Source organism: Quercus suber, unplaced genomic scaffold (genome assembly GCF_002906115.3).
Source record: "Quercus suber isolate HL8 unplaced genomic scaffold, Cork oak 2.0 scaffold_107, whole genome shotgun sequence".
In the NCBI taxonomy this organism is placed as follows: Eukaryota; Viridiplantae; Streptophyta; class Magnoliopsida; order Fagales; family Fagaceae; genus Quercus; species Quercus suber.
The window spans coordinates 425,066-443,943 of record NW_027069572.1 but is presented as its reverse complement, the minus strand read 5'-3'; the positions used below and the strand labels follow the sequence as shown (position 1 = coordinate 443,943).

Genomic DNA, 18,878 nt, shown 5'->3' with positions numbered 1-18,878 from the left:
CCAAGGTTGTGCATGTAGGGTCAAGTCTGCATACGCACTCGAAAATGTATCTACTCGACCCTTAATATGTTTCTAACCTATACAAATTCAAGACTAGAAAGCAATTAAACTATTGAATTCCTAAAATAAAGCAACAGATTAAAGTGAATGTAAAAAGAAAAAAAAAAGGTGATCTTACCTCTAAGCGAGAACTAAAACTTGAAATTTGACCACTTGCTTAGTCAATTTGTACAACTACTCCACCACACAAACAAGAGTTAGCAAACTTTGAACTAAAGGAACAAGGACCTAATAAAGGCCTTGGTCAAGCAAAACTTAAGCTTAAAACTAATTTTGAAATAAAACTCACTTTTACTTAAGAATTACTTTAATAGAAATTTGACTGAGTATTTCTTTGAATACTTGCTTGTGTTTGAGTGGGACAATTTATTGTAAAATATTTCAGTTATGTTGTGTCTTGCTTAACTAAAGCCTTTTAGTGATGGGTCCTTCATATGTGTTAATTGGAGAACAAGGGCTTAAGTCATATAGGGTGCAAATGTTGTCTAATTGCCTCAGGAAAGTACATTTGCCTCTATGTTGAAGATACTTGTGAAACAAGTAGAGTAAAAAGCTTAAAGAGACGATCCATTTTTCTTCAATTTACAACTAAAAAAAAAAAAAAAAAGTGTAGGACTAGGATGGATCAATACTTTAAGTGGGTCACCCACTTAAAGTATTGATCCATCCTGGTCCTACACGTTGTCCATTCCATAGCCTTCTAGAGAATACTAAAGAAATCATTACAAACAAAAGAGACTAAAGTTAAGAGAGTAAAGACTAAAGAGTACAACTAAACTAAAGTTAAGCCAAAAATGAGAATAAAAACCTAGCAGCAAACCAAACCATGAAGAAGACGAAAGAGGCAAAGGAAGCGAAAACAAAAAAGAAACCTGAAATGAAGATTTGTGAACACACCAAGTCTATTGCAAATACCAATTGATGAGTCAGTCAACTAAAAAGAGTGTTTTTATTTTTAGAATCAAGATGGAGAGAGTGAGTTTTTTTCTTCTTCTTTCCTTTTTTTTTGCCTTTTCTTACTTGTCTATTCTTTCTTTTCTTTTCTTTTCTTTTTTTTTTTTTTCTGCCTTTTGTTATATTTTCTTCTGCATTTTATTACTTGTATATTGACAAAATTAGTGTCTCTCTTTCTCTCCTTCTCTATATTTCAAGTAATAAACATGAGTTTTCTTAATGAAATGTGGTACAAAGGTTTGATCCAGATGATACTTGGATATGGTGATTTTTTTTTTCCTAAGAAAGCTAAAGATTTGGTGATGTGATTGGACTTAATGTCATTTTAGCCTTTTTGCTTTGTGAGAAACTATTAGAAATAATTTGTTGTTCTTAATTTTCAATTAAGGGCTTAAATAATTTAGGCGGGGTCTTACGTCTTTTGGGCGGGCCTTACTTTTTTTTTTTTTTTCATAAGATGAGAAAGCAATATTATATAATATATATCAGTACTATTGGAGCCCTCTTACAAGTGGGGGCCTTAGGCGGTGCCTAAATGGCCAATAGGTTTAGCCAGCACTGGAGTTTGTTTGCAATTATGATCTCCTAGGTCCTTTCATGTCCTAGACCCAAGTGACATAGGATGATCAAGCATGGATAGCTAGGGCATTTATCCGCTATTTGATTGGTTCCTCTTTGTTCGCAATGGGAGTCAAAAGATGTGCTTGAGGTGATTGCATGCTCTTGCCAACTCTAAAGGCGTACAAGAGCTAGTAGATTTGTGGTGGTGCAATTCTTGCTTACTCAATGTGTTTGGTATGCTCGTGGAAAACAAAATTGTTAGCAATAATGATAGCAGTTTGATAGTCAGAAAACATTAGTATAGGAGTAGGAACATCAATACCCAAGTCATGAGGAGAGAGCAAACCCATAACATATGAGAAGCAATATGAGTCATAACACAATATTGAACCTTAGTATTGGAACATGCAACTACATTTTGCTTTTTACTTTTCCAGGTAACAAGATTACCTCCGACAAAGGTATGATAGCCAGAAGTGAACCCCCAATTAGAGAATTAGCATTGGTGGTGCTAAGAATTTATATTGCTATTTTTTAGCACCACAAAAAACAAAAATAGAGCAACATTGGTGGAGCTATTGCTATATTTTTTAGCAACAAATTTACAATAAATTGCCATTAATGACAGTCCACTGTAGCTCAATTGCTAAAAAAATAATAATTGTTTATTATTTCTCTCTCTTACTTTTCCCTCTTTCTCTTTCTTCTCCCACTTTTTCTTTTTTCTTTTTTCTCTGGTTTTTCTTTGTCTGAATGTCTCCTATCATCACCCTTTTTTTTTTCTTTTTTCTTTCTTCTCTATTGCTTCGCCTCTCTTTCTCCCTTTTTTTTTCTTTCTTCACCGTTCATCCCTTCTCTCTTTTCTTTTTCTTTCTTCACCAATTCTTTCTTTATGTCACTTCTCTTTCCTATTTTCTCTATCTCTCCATCTCCGTGGGTTTGGTGAATTTTAACTGTGGTGATTGATTTTGGTTGTGGCTGTGAGTTTGGCAGTGGTTTTGGTGGTGATGATTGATTTTAGGTGTGGATTTCTTGGATTTTGGCTATGGTGGTGATGGTGGTGGTTAAGTTTCAAGTAAAGTAGTAGTACATGGTGGTTGTCATTTGTGTCATTGATTGGTTTGTGTGGTGGTTTTTGACAACGGGTTGTACATGGTGGCAGTTAGGTATGATTGGGTTTTGGGTGTTGTGGTTGTTAGTAGTTTGAGTTTTGGGTGTTTGGCTGGTGTGGTGGAGGCAGAGGGGGTGGTGGCAGATCTGGGTTTCGTGGTTAGGTTGTGGTGGGTGGTGGCTAGCAAGAGATGTGTATGGCTGGTTGGTGTGGTGGTGGCAGAGGGTGTTTTGTGGGTTTGCTGGATTGCTTGCTTTGTATCTGAGAAGAGAGATGAAGAGGAAGAGAGAGAAAGATATGGGGAAGAATAAAAAAAATAATATTTAAATGAAGTAGTTAAAAAATAGAGCCATTGATGCTGAGTGTGCTATAAAATGAAGTGCTAAAATAGATAAAGTAACTTTTAAGATGCTAAATAGCTAAATTTTTGCCTCCACCATTGCGAATGCCCTTAGAACAGCTAAAGTCAATCAACATCACTAAAACCTATTGGAGATAGAAGCACAGGACTTGTACAATAGACCTTGCCTAGGAGCACACTTCAAATAACACAATATAGAGATAAAGAATAGCCAAAAAAAAAAAAAAAAACAAATTGTTTCTTCAATTCAAGTTTGCAAATTAGCCAAATTATGCGTGAGTAGCTAAAAACTCCACTTGATGAAAGCTTATTTTATATTTGTTTATTTATTTATTAAATAAATAAAGCTTATCTCCAAAATTTAAGGCAAAGTTTGACTTTTTTTGCTTGTGTGTTGCCATGTGGCTCATGGACAAAGTTCATGAACACGCTCATAAATAAATCTCTTGTACAATGTCTATTTGCCACGTACTTTTTTGAAGTCAAAAATATCACAAGTAATGTGTAAAGGCCCAAAATATTACAAACTTAAGAAAAAGAACCCATTTGGGCCTTCAAAGAAGGGACAAGGCCCAAATTTGTCAATCAAGGTCCACTTAAGATAAGTGAGAGGAGGTCCAAACCCATGAATGGGCAAGTTTTGGGCCTTAGAAAATAAAGAAAAAGGAAGAAAGGAAGTTCAGCCTATCCCTTGTAAAGAAAACTTGCTGGGGAGCCCAGAAAGGGATTAGACTAGGATACCTAGGAATTCCAAAAGCCTGGGATCCTCAAGATATGCAGAAAGAAGTCAGCTAGGATTAGGATAACTCAAGAGAGCATGCTTATAAATACAAAGAATGAAGGTGGATGTGTCCCATCAGCCAACCATGGTTCAAAAAAAGGCTGATGGCGTAGGAATTAGCACTCCAAAAGAAAAAGCCTAGTACATCGGGGAATGCAGGAAGGTGGACCATGAAAGAAAGTGGTTGAGGATCTTCCAGCGTGACAGAGAATAATTTGCCCATTTAGAGAGAATAACAAAAGGTGAAGTAGCCCAAAAAGTGGATTTGAAAAGTAGCATCTAAGAGCTTTGAAAAAGGGAATTGAAAGTCAGCTCTTGAGACCTCCCAAAAGGGGAAGGTCAGCTAGGAACTTTTTAGGGGGGGTGGGGAGGGGGACTTCAAAAGGGGAAGTAATGAGAAAATAAGGAAGGGACCAACCACCAATGTTGCTGACACAACATTGGTTCTAGTATACAACGTAGCAAATGGAGAGAATCAGTGATACCTAAAAACCCTAAGGAGGCACTATAAAAGGGGATGGAGTCAATAAAAAACCAGGTCAACAATAGTGAATTAGAGTGAAAAGATCCTTTAGAAAACTCCTTTAGAATTCAAAAAAGGGAAAAAGAAGGAAAACTCCGTGAGGGATCCTAAAACAGACACTAGAGGATACACTTGGATTTAAAGGGATTTAAGCCTCACAAGTCTTAGAAGCCTCAAAGAGGTATCTAAGTTTGTGATTTTTGAACTTATTTGGACCTTGTAACACATCCCAGTGGAAAGAAGACCTAATGTATTTAAAAACTCAAGAAATAATGAAGTATTATTCATCATTCTGAGGATCCCTAATGTTTTAAATTACCTTTTACTATTCCGTTATTGTTCTTTATTGTACAATACTTATATATTTTGTATGTATGGATGTGTATGTGTTGTAGGATCCATATTTTGTGCACAACTTGGTTCGTAATCAACCTAATATAGTTGTAGTAAACTAAGCCCAGTCCACCAAACCACAAGCATAAGGCCTACGATCCCTATCTCCACTTGGACTTGGGTACTGTAAAAAAAAAAAAGAACCCACACTCTTTCAATTAGCTTTAGGTTTTTTTTTTTTTTTTTTCAATGTATAATTTTTTAAAATTTTCTTATTTTCAATGACAGTGGTTGTGGGATCTTAATTAATCTAAATCTTATTATATATACACAAATGTTTTTTTTTTTTTTTTTTGAGGAAATATATACACAAATGTTTGAATTTTTTTTTTAGAAACCAAATGTTTGAAACTTAGTTAGGAAGACTTTCTTGTTCTCATTGCTTGCCTTATTTAAAGTTACAAAGCTCAAGGACTACTTTTTTTTAAAAAAAGGGAGCGTTGTGAATAACTGAGGAACTGCTAACTTATTACTTATTGCGCTATAAATAATTTTATTTTTTCAAACTTCATACAAAAATAAGTTTTCCATTTTTGAACTCTAATATGTACGCCTGCACCAATATCCAACATCCACTGTCCTATTGAGCTATTGCCTTATTATCATGGCTAGGCCATTAGTGATGAAGGGGTATTTTTTAAATTGGATGTAACCTTTTCAAGTTACTAGAGCGGTTGAGAGGCTTATGTTAAGCCAAGCTTACTTAGCTTCAAAATAAGGTTTAGTTAAGCTCGAGTTCCTATAATATATATATATATATATATATATATATATAAATACATACATATATTTGAATGGGAGTTCCTATAATAATATATAACAAGCCAAACTTGTGAAAAACTCAACTCAAATTGATTATGTTTAAAGCTTCAACTATGTTATTGCACTAAATAAAAACATTTCATGGATATTTGAGAGCAGATGGGAGAGAAAGAGAATGATAGACCCTTAAAAAGTTATCTTCTTTTGCATTTGTAGATATTATTTTTGATAATAATAATAATTATAATTATTATTTTGATAAGAGATTACTGATAAATCTTAAAGAAAATGTTTACCTCTAAATCAGTTTGGAGAAAAATTCTTCCAACTCACTATATGATATATATATATATATATTCATGTATATTTTTAATTACATAACCTATTTGTTAGGTTGTGTGACTTGTTTTAATAATAAGCTCTTCCAATATACACAAATTAGACAATGGCTCTTCCAATTTTATATTTATATCTGCACTAAGGAAAAAATAATGGCTCCATTCAAAATCGAAATGAAAAATTCTTAGATATTTTCGAAGCATGAGAAATGGTGCTAATTTCTTTCACATTTATGGTGGACCTTATCGTGAGTATGAGAGAGAGAGAAAAAAAACACAAATTTTCATGCCTTGAGAGTACGTAACCATCACTCTATTCAAACACCTCATAAAAGAGAATTTTTACTCAATTAGTAAACTTTTTATTAATGTCCGTCTATCATGATTCAAGGTAGCACATTTGCAGAAGAATTGTTTTTTGAAGTATGGTTGAATGTACACATAGATTAATATATAGAGTGTAAGCACCAGCATTGCCTAGTTTTAGGTTTAAAAATTAAACAAGAGTTGACTTCATGTTTAGATTCAGATCTCACTAAATACTACGCACACTAAATTAAGGGACTGCACATCTGTAATCCAGTCTAAAATGTATTTACAACACGCAATTGTGAACCAAAATTTACCAATATTGTAATATTAGAAGATCCTATGATCCTGGCTAGCTAGTGGCTACGCAAATTAAGGCACTGTTTATGCCGGTACTAGAAGAAGATAACTAGAACCTTTATGTCTTCATATTTTATATATATATATATATATAGAGTAAAAAACAAAAAAAATTGCTTTATGAGGCGTACAAGTTACCGTCAATTGTATGGCATTCGTACTGTAATAATAATGATCTATACCCCCATCAGAGAAAAAAAAAATCTATAAAGCCAAATGAATTTACCATATATGCATCTCTAACTTATCACTTGGAAAAAGTAACACACCAAATTGCCTATTCCCTTTTTTTAGTGGCTGTTCTAGTTTATTTATTAAAACTAAATATTTCGCACTAATTTATTTCAGCCTATCATTTCGAAATTGCCCTTATATATATATATATATATTTATTAATAAAATTTTGTCAAAACATATCAAATTATCAGTTCAAAATTATATAGTAAACATTTCTAACATAGTTGTTATACATAACAAAGAGACTTATGATATGATTTGTAAACATGTATAATGTCAACCTCTTTAGCTAACATATGATCAATTTCACTTCACAGGCACCATTTCCTAGAAATCTTTTGACTCTTTTTTGAAGAAATCTTGGATCGGGTATTCCTTCAAAAATAGAGTTAGTGGTCTTAGTTTCTGATTTACTCAGACCAGACGAGAGATAGGAGCATTTAGTGGAACCAGTGAACGACACTTGCTTCTGGATAGATGTGTCATGTGTGGGATAAGGGCTCGTGGTACTTGCTACTGTGGCAAAGCGGAGGCTCCAGAGCTATAGTGCTTGCGCTATGCCTTCATTTTGGATTCCCAAACAATTGTTTCTGTCTCACTTTTCCTACTCCACTTTATACTTCACTAATATACTTATCATGTGTTCACCTAATTAATTAAATACTACTATTAATTAATAACTGTAGTATTAATAAGTCAATAATGATATATTTANTAGAATTGTATATGGCAGCGGTTCTTCAGAGCTTGGCTATCTTCACATTGAATTTCTAGGCTTTAATGCTCTTGATTGCAAGAATCTCCGGAACATAATCTTTTAGCTTCCCCATTTCATGTCGCAGCTACTCCACTCCACCACTGTCTCATGAACTGAAATTTGTTGCCTTCTTGCACGCGAAGTGAATGGGCGAAATTACAATAATTAATAACTATAATAACCTAGCACCGCCTGGTTGGGCAAGTTGATACCTCCCTAATGCCAGAAGTGCTTGGAGGACAGGGAGAATGTGTTTGAGCTGCTGGGTTGAAATTTAGCAAAATGCCCCAAAGTAGATAGAACATATTGGAATGAGTTAGAATTTTGGTCGAGATGGAATGGGATGATTCACCTTGGTTAGTAATCAGTTAGCACAAAATTTTCCCATTGTTTCGACTGAAACAGAATGAAATTAAAAAAACTTCATTCTAGTCCCTCACCACACAAAAGCTCCATCATTCATCTTTTTCAAGGAATGATCAAACTTTTTGGATCCCAAGTGACAATAAAAGGTAGGGACCAGAATTGTTGCAAAAAAAAAAAAAAAATTTGAATTAATAAAATTCAGCGTATGATCTACTTTGGTATCAATCAAATTTATTCGGGATAGCTTTGTGACCTCGCATCCTATTTTGCAATAATGTTGCAAAATCCCATGTAGTCCAATGTACATATAAAGCATAAACAAACATAATAATTAAAAAAAAATGTAAAAAAATCCAAAAAGAAAAAGAAAAAGTTGCAATTAGAATATTGATTTTATTGTGCAAATTAAGAACCAAATCATGACAAGATATTGATACAAATCAAGTCTGTGTATAAGCTTCCATTTGTCTTTAAAAAAAACTACGTACTATTCATATTTATTCATTAAAAAAAAAAAAAATCTATTCAGATTGTTTCTAGGCAATCGCCTAAAGGGGCTTACCATTTCCCGAGAGAGATTCAAGGACCCAGTTGTTGCTAGCAGAGCTACTACTCTCCCCAATATCCCTAGGACCAAAAGAAGTCCCCATAGGCTGAGTTGTACTATTATGGTTCTCTTTATTAATGAGAGAACTGATAGCAGCCGCCACGGCTACCCTAAATTTAGGATCTGATGCAATTGCTGTTACATTTTCAGCCAATGATTTTTTATCCTCTTCAGCTTTCCAACCCTTGTCACTAGGGCTAGCAAAAAGGTTATTGTTGGTGAGAGAGTTACCAATATTAATACTATGATGATAACTTGGTTTGCCATTCATCCAATTGAAACCTTGTTGATGAAGATGAGGTTGTGATGAGTATGATGAGGGGCTAGCCATTGGGATTAGTTGATGATGAGCTTGTTCATAAGGGTTGTTTGTAAGGTCAAGAACAATGTTCCCTTTGGATGGGTCATTAGGGTTTATCATGCTTCTAATATTTGATGGATGATGAGAAGATGGGTTCATCATATGGCATGGAAGGGATGCTTGGGTGACACAGGAGGTACCATCTGAAGGAGAGCTTGAATCTACTAACACAAATGAAGCTGATGGTGAGGCTGTGGAAGCCATGGCAGTTGCACCCACTGGAAGTGGATGGTTATGGTTACCTTCATAAGTTGTTATGAGTATAGACATGTCTTCTAAGCATCTTTGCACCTGGGAAATTGCAAAACAATGCATAGAAATTAACCACTCATACAAATTCAGCTCAAACTGAAGTACAACAAAAATATTCATCAAATTCAGTTTGGAAAATTGTTTTACCTGTTTCCTAACTGGGCATCCTGGAGCTACTGTGCAACGATAATAGGCTCGTGGACAAGGATTTCCTTTTGCAATTTTCTGCCCATATTTCCTCCATTGGCACCCATCATTCATCTATATAGCAAAATTTTTTTTGATCAAATTATAATCCCGTGTTTATTCAGAAAAAAATATATATATAATCCCGTGATTATTATTATTACTATTTATTTAGATATGATAAAATTTAAACTTATAATATTTGTCTAATGAGTTAAAAAAAATTATGAAAATTAAGGGACAAATGAAACTCACTGTTGCTGCTTCACATCTAGCTCTGACTGAAACCCTAGCTTTTCTATTGGCTGGGGAGGCAACATGGCCTGTAAATCCACCCAAATCACCAGGCCTCTGTTGCTTGTTTTGTACTGATGGGGCAAATCTTGCCAATTCTTGCTTCTTGTTCGCTTCTTCTTTATCTTTAATTTCCACTGGTTCATGGTCTTCATGAGCATCCGTATTATGTAGCCTCAATGATAACCCTAATTCACTCTCTCTAATACCAATACCATTCTTATGTGATACTGATGAAGGCTGGTTTGTGATGTCTAGAATTTTGGGAACTGCCTTTTGTTCTTGACTAGCGTTGCCATAATTACCAGGGAGCGAGAGAAAGATTTGAGGATCCTAAATCAAATTAAAGTGTAATTAAACAATTACATATTGTTTTAATGTCACGACACAATGGACTAGAACTCAATCCCAAAAAAAAAAAAAAAAAAAAGTGTGACATTGGATTTACTACCTTTTTCTGGTTATCTTGCTGGATAGCAGCAAATTTCATCTGCAAATCACAGTATTCTTTCATCGTTTGCTCCACTACCTTCCTCAACACCTTGTTTTCTTCTTTCATGCGGTTCATCTTCATTTGTAACACACACAACTGGTAGAACATGAAAGATTTCATTGTCAATTATCGTATACAGCTATGCATGAGCATATATATATATATATATATACTTTGTAAAGCTATTGATCCTATAGAAAAAAAATTATTAGGAAAACAGAGAGAGAGAGAGATTAAAGGTGATGCTTTTATAGAGTTTTATAAAGATAAGTACCTCTTCAGTCTTCATGCTTTGTTGCAAGGATACCTCTACTACTGATGCATCATCATCATCATTATCATCATCTACTTCTCCTGCTGTGGCCTCAGCTGCTTCTTCTGCATCATGTACATGTTCTTGATAATTTTTTTGTTCTTTTTCTTCATCTTCTTCTTCTTCTTCTTCGTCCACTCCTCCTTTTTCTTCCTCTTCTATCTCCTCTTCTTTAGCATCTATGTTCAGTGACAGATCAATCTCCATCTCTCCCTCTTTTTCCCTCCCTATTGAACAAGACAAAATTGGAGAATCTCTTTCTTCCTATTATTGCTGCTTTTGAGGCACCGAAGTCAATTCCCTCGTCTCAATGACTTATTATTAGATACACAAGGACGCATCTAAGCTTTGACTTTCATGGGCTCCTAAATTCCCCAAAATTTAATATAAAGACTAAGAATCAAATACCTAAATGTTTACTATATATTAAAAAAAAAGTTATATATATATATATATAAAATGACATTGGCACTCCAATAGTTGACAATGAGGGCCCTCACCTCATGGTAAAAAGATAGTATTAGCCATCTAAATCACTGTTTTGATAAATATAGTATTGGGTCATTTTGCCTTTTTCTTCCCAAATGGAAAGGAATCCATAAGATTTGAGATATGGGGGTAAAGCATAGCCCTTACGAGTTACGCCTAACACACAGCTAAGAGGAAAAAAAAAAAAAAAAAAAAAGCACCCAATTCAACGATATGGTGTAAAATAAAGCTTTTTTTTTTTTTTCTTTTGGACCTGGGAAACCCTTTTTGTTTTGGGTCCAATCACCAATGACCAGTTACCCTACTTATTTAAAACAGCCTAACCTATGCGACAGCCAAAATGGAAAATTAACAATAATTTTCAAACTATATTTTTTACTAGTATCTTGAGTTTAAGGGACTTGATTTAGGACCTATAAATCGAGTTTTTAAGAGTCGGTTTTCATGTTTTGATCGGGTCTGAGTTGACACTTTTTTCACATGACATCTACATGAAAATCGAGTTTCTAAAACTCGATTTATAACCCATTTATAAAGAAAAAAAAGAAAGAGATAGACGCAGAAAGAAAGAAAGAAAGAGACAGAGAAGAAGAAGAAGCCTAGGCCAACCCAAGAAGAAGAAGAAATGGACGACCCACGCCGACCCAGGCCGCAAGCCAGGCCGTGCTACGCAACCTAGGCCGTGCAGGCTAGGCCATGCGACTCAGGCCGCATAGCCTAGGCCAGGCTGTGCTGCCCAGGCCAGGCCGGGCGAACCAGGCCGCGCGGCCTCCTATCTGATCTGGGTCTCTAGATCTTTGTCTCTTTAATCTGATCTCTGATCTGATTGTGTTGAGATTGTTGTGTCTCTGATCTAATTAGGGTTTGGGTTGAAGATGGGTATTTGAAATTTGGGTTGCTCTCTCTGTATTCTTTCTCTCTCTCTTTGAGACTCAAAATTTTTTTAAATTTTTTTGGTTTGTAAATCGAGTCTTAGAGACTCAATTTCCAAGCAGTCACCATGTGGAAAAAGATGCCACATCAGACCCCGAAATTGAGTCTTTGAGACTCGATTTATAGGCCAAAATCGAGTCTCTTAGACTCGAGATGCTAGTAAAAAATATAGTTTGTAACTATTGCCTAATAACTATATAGTTGGAAAGTTATGGCTAGTTACCCATTTTGGCCCTATGTGACTCTTGTCACGCTTGTGATATGATACAGCATTTTTACTACCCCCTCCATGCATGTAAATATGCATGATTGCATGTATGTGAAAAATGGTCCTCAATTTTTTAGGTTAAAAAAGAAAAAGAAAAAAGAAGAAGTTATCCACACTTATTATAGTTGTAGCATTTTCAAGCCTGAGTTCAAAGTGTTTTTTTTTTTAATGTTTTTTTTTTTAAATATATATATATATATAATATAACATTTTAAAAACATAAGTTCCTAGTTTTATTGAATTGAATTTAAATTTCTCAATTTACATATACTTGAACTTATTATTAAATTATTTATAGTTAAATAATAGAGTTACTTGTGAAAGTATAGAACAATTCATGTATACTACACTTTTTTTTTAAAAAAAATTACAGCATCAGCCCTTGGGCAAGACCACTTATTAGACCATTGCCTAGAGCTCCCAATAGAAAAAAGGCCCAGAAATTTTTAATTAATAGAATTTTTTTTAAAGGAAAAATTTGTTGAGTTCCTTCACTTCAAGAAGGCCCCCAAAATTATGTGATAATAGAAACTCAACTCATTTAAAACCCTAAATTGTTTAACAGAAATAAAATTATGTGACTGTACCAAATTTTTGTTAATGATTAATTTATATTTTTTATGTGTTTCTTTCCCATACAATAGCTTATCAATACTAGTCATTCAATCTCTCACATGACCAAACCACCAAATCTCACTCTCTCCAAGAACATCCCCAAAATTGTGGCAAATTAAAATTTTTATGTGATTTCTAAAATTGTGGAAAACTAAAAGTTTTATGTGATTAAGTAATTAAGTGAAGTAGCAGTGCCTTTGATAAAGTAGAATATATTATTGAAAAATTATTTTATTTTTATCATATTTTATTTTTATGTTGTAGATATGTTTATTTTATTTTTTAATTTTTTTAATTAGAACTATATACTAGAAATATCATCAGGATTAAAAAAAATTAAGAAAAAATGATATAAAAATAGAAAATTTTAATTGAATCTTACATGAGATCTCTTGATAAATTTTTTGTTTTTTGGAATATAATATAAGATAAGTATAGATGAAATCTCACAAATTTACAAGAGTTCGTAAAAATAAAATAAAATATAAAGAAATAATAGAACGAAAATAAAGTTTTTCAAAACTAAAATTGATAAAATACTAATTAAAATCGATTACATCACAAGCAGTGTATAGTCATGTTTTCAATTAAAATGTTGATGCTAGATAACTTGAAATTGAAACGTAATTAGTAGTGTTGCATATTAAAAAGCAAGAAAAATAAATTCGTTTAATGTATATAAAATATAAAAAAATTAAATAAAGAAAAACCTCCCTTAAAATTGTTTGCCTTAGCCATTAAATTATGTTGAGTTGGCCTATTTAATTATATATATAAATAAGAGCAAAACTTTCGTCTAATATTTTTGTGCACTTGACAAGACACTAGGTTGACAGATGGCCATTTTAGGACGCGAGTTGTGTTTCGGTCTTCTGCGTTGAATTGGAGCATTGGACACAAGTAAAACCTTACAAATGGTTGGAACTCTTTTTACACTTCCACCCTAAAAATTATATTTAGAAGTTCTTAAAATTACGGACTTCTTATTTTCCAGTTTCTTGAATCAAACTGAATGCTAATAATTTTAATTTCCTAGCCCTCTTTGTTATTTATTTATTTATTTTTGCAGAAAAATACCTAGCATAAATGATATATAAGAATCTTTATGAAAAATTGGTCTTAACTCTTAACATAAAGAGGTTAGTAAAATGAGAGCTGAAAGAAGAAGTGATGAAATGATAAAATTTTAAGTACTCTTTGTACAGGTGTCTCTTTCAATGTCATTAATTTTTAGAATGATTAGTGAAAAATCATCCACAGATCCATTTTTTTATTACTGGATAAGTTAATTCGAGCACACAGTCGCTTGCAGCCTAAAGTTACAATACTAATTTCGTACTTAGCTGGAGCATCATTGTCATTAATTTGACATTGGACACCGAAACTGTCAAAATAAATAAATCATGATATATACTATATTCTTATTGTGAATACAAATTGAATTAAAAAAATTAAAAAATGAATAATTAATTTATATAGATGCAACATCAACTTCGGTCATGGAATTTGAGCCCTGTACGAAATCCAATAACAAGAAATCTTGGGATCAGATCTAGAATCCGTCAACTCGAAGACCTCACGCTTCTCTCCTCTGCTCTCATTCTTAGACACTTTTTTTATTTTTTATTATTATCCAATTCCTATCCACCTCCCCTCACGTTAACTTATAAGACTCAATTTTCCTTTTATAATTATAAAATTACGCATTTATTGAGTGAGGTTTTTTAATTCAAGGTCTCACCTCTTTATCATTCTTTACGGATCAAAAGAAGTCATTTGCTTTGTGTTTATTACAACAATATTCAATTTTAACAAAAGTCGTAGTGCATGTGAATGTATTTTCTTGATAAGATAAATAACTTTAGATATATATATTATTTAACTAATAATACTCTAATTTTTAATTATATTTTATGTTACTATTTATATTAATTATATTAAATTTTTATAGATAAAATAGTATTTCAAACTTGTAAAGTTGGTTTGCAATATAGGCAGTAATTAAATTCCAAATATCTTACTAGAGAACAAAAGACTTTACCAATTGATAGCTAATTGAAACCTATTATAATTATTATTGGTATAAATGTTGAATGAAAATTACAGACACAGCTAGCTCATCTCATTAGTGGAAATATTATATTACAGCGTATATGGTAAATTTTGTCATGAACTCAACAATTATAAGATATTGATTTTTTATCTCTAAAAAAAAAAGATATTGATATTTATTGTTATTCATCTTCGTAACCTAGTTTTTTTTTTTTTTTTTTTTTTTTTTACGAGAGTTCATAAAAATAAAATAAAGCATAAAGAAATAATAGAACGAAAATAAAGTTTTTCAAAACTAAAATTGATAAAATACTAATTAAAATCGATTACATCACAAGCAATGTATAGTCATGTTTTCAATTAAAATGTTGATGCTAGATAACTTGAAATTGAAACATAATTAGTAGTGTTGCATATTAAAAAGCAAGAAAAATAAATTCGTTTAATGTATATAAAATATAAAAAAATTAAATAAAGAAAAACCTCCCTTAAAATTGTTTGCCTTAGCCATTAAATTATGTTGAGTTGGCCTATTTAATTATATATATAGATAAGAGCAAAACTTTCATCTAATATTTTTGTGCACTTGACAGGACACTAGGTTGACAGATGGCCATTTTAGGACATGTGTTGTGTTTCGGTCTTCTGCGTTGAATTGGAGCATTGGACACAAGTAAAACCTTACAAATGGTTGGAACTCTTTTTTACACTTCCACCCTAAAAATTATATTTAGAAGTTCTTAAAATTACGGACTTCTTAGTTTCCAGTTTCTTGTATCAAACTGAATGCTAATAATTTTAATTTCCTAGCCCTCTTTGTTATTTATTTATTTTTTTGCTGAAAAATACCTAGCATAAATGATATATAAGAATCTTTATTAAAAATTGGTCTTAACTCTTAACATAAAGAGGTTAGTAAAATGAGAGCTGAAAGCAGAAGTGATGAAAGGATAAAATTTTAAGTACTCTTTGTACAGGTGTCTCTTTCAATGTCATTAATTTTTAGAATGATTAGTGAAAAATCATCCACAGATCCATTTTTTTATTACTGGATAAGTTAATTCGAGCACACAGTCGCTTGCAGCCTAACGTTACAATACTAATTTCGTACTTAGCTGGAGCATCATTGTCATTAATTTGACATTGGACACCGAAACTGTCAAAATAAATAAATCATGATATATACTATATTCTTATTGTGAATACAAATTGAATTAAAAAAAATTAAAAAATGAATAATTAATTTATATAGATGCAACATCAACTTCGGTCATGGAATTTGAGCCCTGTACGAAATCCAATAACAAGAAATCTTGGGATCAGATCTAGAATCCGTCAACTCGAAGACCTCACGCTTCTCTCCTCTGCTCTCATTCTTAGGCACTTTTTTTTATTTTTTTTATTATCCAATTCCTATCCACCTCCCCTCACGTTAACTTATAAGACTCAATTTTCCTTTTATAATTATAAAATTACGCATTTATTGAGTGAGGTTTTTTAAGTCAAGGTCTCACCTCTTTATCATTCTTTACGGATCAAAAGAAGTCATTTGCTTTGTATTTATTACAACAATATTCAATTTTAACAAAAGTCATAGTGCATGTGAATGTGTTTTCTTGATAAGATAAATAACTTTAGATATATATATATTATTTAACTAATAATACTCTAATTTTTAATTATATTTTATGTTACTGTTTATATTAATTATATTAAATTTTTATAGATAAAATAGTATTTCAAACCTGTAAAGTTGGTTTGTAATATAGGCAGTGATTGAATTTCAAATATCTTACTAGAGAACAAAAGACTTTACCAATTGAGAGCTAATTGAAACCTATTAAAATTATTATCAGTATAAATGTTGAATGAAAATTACAAACACAGCTAGCTCATCTCATTAGTGGAAATATTATATTACAGCGTATATGGTAAATTTTGTCATGAACTCAACAATTATAAGATATTGATTTTTTATCTCTAAAAAAAAGGATATTGATATTTATTGTTATTCATCTTCGTAACCTTTTTTTTTTTTTTTTTGAGGTAGTTTCAACTTATAGCATTTGCTCCTAATGATAGTTTTTTATCATCAGACCAAGACATCAATCAGTTTTTTGTGTAAGCAGAGATTGAATCTCAACTCTCTTATTCAACCATCAAAGATTTTACTAGTTGAGTTAACTGAAACCCACTAATATTTTTTTTAATTATTTTTTTGAGATAAATATATGAAGATATGGTCTGTTGACAACCCATATATATATATATATATAAACAAAGCTTAGAGACAGTTCAATTAGAATTTGAAATTAGAATTCAATTTTGCGCTATGTGTCTAAATTTATGTAGGAACCATACTATAATCATTCACTTAAGTTTGTGCTATGTGTCTACTTAAATTTTTTTAATCTTTGTGCCAAGTGAGTTAATGAGTGCAAAATACTAAGAATTTAATATTAATAAAGTATAAATTAAAAAAAAAAAAAAACTAATCACATATACTTAATAAAAATCACCACACAACAAAGATCACCTCATCACACGTTCTATCTTATTAAAAATTAGAACAAAAAATGACCATAAGTAGTATTAAATTTAGGTAAGAATTGTAATGTGTGACTAATTATATTTACTTTTTAAAAATAATAATTTGACTAATTATTTATATTTTTATGATAAAAATTGTGTTTAACTTTAAATGTATCTATATGTATGCATGTGTTATATGCTTTTAAAAGGAAAAGAATTTGACTAATTATATATATTTTTATAATAAAACTTGTATTTAATTCTAAATGCATTCACGCATTTGCATGAATTACATGCTAGTTAAGATTAAAGTAAATACTTAATAAAGTAATAATTAATTATTATATTAGAATAAATAGTGATACTATCAAAATTTCTACACTCGTTCCACTTCCACTCTATTTGTGAGTTGTGACAATGCTATAGAACATTACAATCTCTAGAGTACTGTTAGACCCTTTTAGATATACATCACTTTCAATTTTAAAAAAAAAAAAATATTTTCTCCTCTCTTTATGTATGTGTGTGTTAAAATATTTCGTATTCTCAAAAAAAAAAAAAACTTTCATACACTAACAAACCCTATGCATTGAAGAAAATAATATTAATCAAATGTTGAAGCGTTGATCTTCTTAAAACACCAAAAATTTTACGTGTGCACAGTTTGAAGATCAACGAAACGAAACTCGGCACTTTCCACATCTTCTAAAGATGAACCTGACACCCTTGACTACCTTTGTGTCAATTAATGCAAAGCAGCAAAGGTCAACCTGTAAGTAATAAAGGTCCACTGCATGGGATTCAATCAGTTCGAGAGAATAACAAAGGCACGATGTTATCCACAAGAATGGAGCCAAACATGGAACTGAATTCCCAAACAAATTAATCAGTCAAAGGGGTGAGCGAGACTGGTTATTTTCCTGGAAAAATGATGAAAATGGTCACAATTTTGTGGAATCCTTTCAGATACGAGGTGTTTCACTAACATTATATGTGTACCTTCCCATTTCCTTCTCAACATAGAACGAAACATCAAGGCCAAATGATGATCGAGGTTGGTCGACAACTATATCTCACATCCACCACCAGTGGAATCTCAACCTTGCTTCCTCGATCATGTGATGCGAAGCAACATTTTAGCATGAATGACCAGAGTTAAAGTCTAACTCTTGTAAGTAGTTCTAGAAACACACATAGTTATAGCAAAGATGCTGTGAAATAAGTTGTGGTACTGGATTCAATTTTCCCAGCTCTAGCTGGACGCCTTTTTCTACAAATTAGAGTGGGCACTTTCAGCCAAGCAACGTAAATCTGGGGAGAGAAGAATCCCCTTACAAAGAATCACAACCAGAGTTTTTTGCAATATAGTCCGTGTTTTCAAAATTGTTTTTTCCTAAACCAAAAAAAAAAAGAAAAAAAAAAGAAAGAATAAGAAGGAAATTCTCAAATTAATTAACATAAAAAAAGGTGGCCATTATATCAAGTTATTGACAAAAGAAAACTCCTCCCAAATTAAGAAAACTCTTTCAATCTGTAATGGGATGGTTGTAAATGGAAGGTGAAAATGGACACAAAATCCTTATTATAACAAGAAAATGTAGCTGAAGATT

At 32.1% G+C, this 18,878-nt stretch overlaps 1 protein-coding gene across 1 annotated transcript; it reads right to left on the bottom strand.

Moving 5' to 3' along the window:
• Window positions 1–8,243: 8,243 nt before the first annotated feature.
• On the bottom strand, window positions 8,244–10,754 carry LOC112031775 (probable WRKY transcription factor 9). The gene is made up of 5 exons (XM_024064480.2): window positions 10,341–10,754; window positions 10,025–10,162; window positions 9,535–9,906; window positions 9,241–9,354; window positions 8,244–9,132 (listed from the first exon to the last, which is right to left on the bottom strand). The coding sequence occupies exons 1-5, from the start codon at window positions 10,584–10,586 to the stop codon at window positions 8,422–8,424; spliced, it is 1,581 nt and encodes a 526-aa protein (XP_023920248.2). The 5' UTR covers window positions 10,587–10,754; the 3' UTR covers window positions 8,244–8,421.
• Between the last annotated feature and the right edge of the window lie 8,124 nt (window positions 10,755–18,878).

Excerpts from the sequence above, each read along its gene's own strand:
- LOC112031775 (XM_024064480.2), bottom strand. The coding sequence starts at position 10,586 with ATGGAGATTGATCTGTCACTGAACATAGATGCTAAAGAAGAGGAGATA. Across the intron at positions 9,907-10,024 it reads AGCAAGATAACCAGAAAAAG|GATCCTCAAATCTTTCTCTC; the intron begins GTAGTAAATCCA and ends AATTTGATTTAG. Across the intron at positions 9,133-9,240 it reads GATGCCCAGTTAGGAAACAG|GTGCAAAGATGCTTAGAAGA; the intron begins GTAAAACAATTT and ends GCAATTTCCCAG.